The sequence below is a fragment of the Monopterus albus genome, unplaced genomic scaffold, assembly GCF_001952655.1.
Source record: "Monopterus albus unplaced genomic scaffold, M_albus_1.0 scaffold1171.1, whole genome shotgun sequence".
Taxonomy (NCBI): Eukaryota; Metazoa; Chordata; class Actinopteri; order Synbranchiformes; family Synbranchidae; genus Monopterus; species Monopterus albus.
In genome coordinates, this window is record NW_018129049.1 from 634 (window position 1) to 3,963 (window position 3,330).

The 3,330-nt window shown below is 40.9% G+C and overlaps 1 protein-coding gene across 1 annotated transcript; it reads right to left on the reverse strand.

The window, feature by feature from the left end:
- Positions 1-905: 905 nt before the first annotated feature.
- LOC109953742 (olfactory receptor 6N2-like) lies at positions 906-1,832 on the reverse strand. The gene has a single exon (XM_020589208.1). The coding sequence runs from the start codon at positions 1,830-1,832 to the stop codon at positions 906-908; it is 927 nt and encodes a 308-aa protein (XP_020444864.1).
- Positions 1,833-3,330: the final 1,498 nt, after the last annotated feature.

Consider the following 3,330-nt stretch of genomic DNA (forward strand, 5'->3'; position numbering starts at 1 on the left):
GGAAAACAGTGGATTGCTACCTTCTAGTCTGGAGTGAGTTGCTGCCCCATCTGAATGAACTGAAGTATCTCATTTCACAAGTGAGTGTAAAATGGGGCATGAGACTGACAACTGGCCTGGTGCAGCATCAGCAGTAATATAAACATTGTAAGGGACTGTTGGGGTGACAAGGGTGCTGATCCTCAGAAGGCTGCACTGGTGATGCTCATACAGCTACATGTATGTGTAATATGCCACGTGGCTAAGCCACATTTTTCTGTTGACTGTCAAACTGCCCAAGTTTGTGAAGGTTGGTCATTTTTCTTTGTAAGTATTGTGCTGTCTTTCACTTGATTATAGCGAGGCTATACCGATAAAGACTTTGTATACAGTATTGAGAAGGTTACTTATGAAATGTAATAGGTTACAGATTACCAGTCATATTTCCTTTACCTAAAAGAAACAATACACTCATAAAAGAAACATTGTGTATATGATATAAAATTATTAATTGCTCTGACTTAGAGTACATTAACAGCAATGTAAAATGAAGGTCTATAAAAGGCCATATAAAACTGCTAAGTTACACTTTTTGAAATAAATGTTTTATAATGAAATGTTTTTAGTGTGTGTAAATGTACAAAACATATAGGTAGAGAACACAAGACATCACAAATGGCAAAGTGAAATAATTTAATTAGTTAAAACCTCAAAGTGCTAAATCATAATCTGCAACAAATAACAGGAGAAACATGAAACATTAAAGGTTTAAGTTATGACCATTATGAAATTCATCAACACATCTAGAATCAAAGATACTAATATACATGAATGAATGTCTGTAATATGATATGATACATTCTCTCAGTCAGAAAACCACATCTCTACAATATGACGACTGTACATGGACTAGCGGTGTGGATATATTAGTGTGATTTGACCTGAAACAACAACTTCTTGAGGTGTTTAGAGATTTCTTTCATTTTTAACCCATATATGATTGGATTAAAGAGAGGATGATACACAATCATTTGTAAAGTCATTATGAAACGAACAATCTTTGGAATATCTGATTCTAGTCGAACTACAATGACATCATAAGTAATAAAAGAGACAAAGTTTATTAAAACCAGCAGGTGAGGTAAACAGGTCTGTGCAGATTTTCTCCTGAATGTTTTACTACTTCGGTAGGATACAATAAGTATCCTGGTGTATGTAAAAAATATGAAAAGGACAGGGAACAGTGCAATGTTTAGCAGCATGAACAGACCATATATAGACATTGCTACTGATTGCACACATTGAAGACTGTAAAGTGAATTATTACAAAAAATTCCTTTCACAGTAATGCTACACAATTTCATACCAGCATACAATACAGCTGCCAATCCACACTCACAAGCAGGCACAAGCCAAGCCAAAACCAGCAAAGTATTTACAACAGTTTTTCTCATGCTAGTTGGATACTGCAGAGGTTTACATATAGACACATATCTGTCATAGGCCATGGCTGACAACAGTAAGAACTCTGAACCGGCCATAGTGTAGTGTACAGAGCCTTGAAAGAGACAGAGTGAATGAGTTATGATCTGTTTTTCAGACAAAAAGTCGATCAACAGCTTTGGGTAGATATTAGTGCTGTAAAATACAGAGTTGATCAACAAAGCTGCAATAAAAATGTACATGGGCTCATGGAGGTTTTTGTGAATCACTATGAGACACACAATTGTGGAATTAATGCAGATTATTAGAAAATATGCTGTAAACATGATGACAAAATAAAGATATCTGTACTTGTGCACTTCTACATGCCCACTAAGAGTTATGTATGTAACATTTAAGTTATCATCCATCAAGCTTCTCAAACCCAAAATGTGAATCAGTCATGCAAGTTGATCATGTAACAGATGCTCATCAATAACACCTGAAAAAACAAGTCTCACTCATAGGATTGCAGTAACATATTACCTGTGTTGGTTTGTTTATAGACACCAACATTGGAGAAAGTGAAGTGTGTGACTCTGGAATGTTTTTAACATCCTGTTTCACCCTCCAAGGAGCAGACTGAACTCTCCATGTCAACACCTTCAGAAAACTCAAGAGTCCTGAACCCACATGTGTCACAGTTCTTTCCTTGGTGATGTATCCCCATTACATTTCCCATCATGACTGCCAAAGACCTTACTCTGTCATCCAATTCAACATGTTATGATTGTCATGACAAGAAAAATTACACACGGCAAACAAGTGCAGTGAATCAACAAAAGCTGACGTGTAAGTGACAAAGCACCAGTAGTAAAACACCATATCTACAGGCTTGGTTTCAGAATGTACCACTGGACACGCAAACCATGATCCAATTTCAATGAAGGGAACTTTGTCATTGGATTATAGGACTTTTGGATCCTTTGGCTGTGTGAGTTTTGCTGGTTCTGACCTTGGACTGTATAAACAACCTGTGAGTGTTACGTGCTGACTCAGTGCTTGGCTTTGTGTTATCATTTTGTCTGTAAGTGCGCTCATTAAAGAGACTGTGTTTTTTACTTGTCCTTGTCTGGCTATTTAATTGAGTTCACTCTCTATATCATCAGCTGCTTTACGTGCCGATCCAGTACAATCTGGCCAAACATGAACTCAGACAGCGAGAAACACGAAGTGTGGGAGCTGTGGAAGGAAGTGAGTGGTTTCTGCCACCAGCTTTACGATCTCCAGCATCCTGTGGAATGTATACAGCTATGCGCTCGTATGGAGACGCTGATCCAGAACCGGTCCCATCTGGCGCACCTCCCGGAGACTGAGAACATGCTACTCCAGGTGAGGGAGCTACGAGAGGAGGCCATTTTGGACTCTTGCTGGTTGGCCGGCTCACCCTGGGACACTTTGGAACCACATGACCCGTGGCATATGAGTCAATCTCGTGCTTCCTGCCCACAGGATCTTGACTCCTCCATCAGGGTAGGGGTGTACTCCCTTACTCCTGAATCCCAGCCCTGGGGACCTGCCTGAGCCCAGCAGAAGCCCAGGACATTTTTCAGTAACTGAAAGTCCAGATGGCCGATTCGCTCTCCCCCCCGGCACTGGCTGCTTTATGCGCCGATCCAGTACAATCTGGCCAAACATGAACTCAGACAGCGAGGAAGACGAAGTGTGGGAGCTGTGGAAGGAAGTGAGTGGTTTCTGCCACCAGCTTTACGATCTCCAGCATCCTGTGGAATGTATACAGCTATGCGCTCGTATGGAGACGCTGATCCAGAACCGGTCCCATCTGGCGCACCTCCCGGAGACTGAGAACATGCTACTCCAGGTGAGGGAGCTACGAGAGGAGGCCATTTTGGACTCTTGCTGGTCAGC

Excerpts from the sequence above, each read along its gene's own strand:
- LOC109953742 (XM_020589208.1), bottom strand. The coding sequence starts at position 1,832 with ATGGATGATAACTTAAATGTTACATACATAACTCTTAGTGGGCATGTA.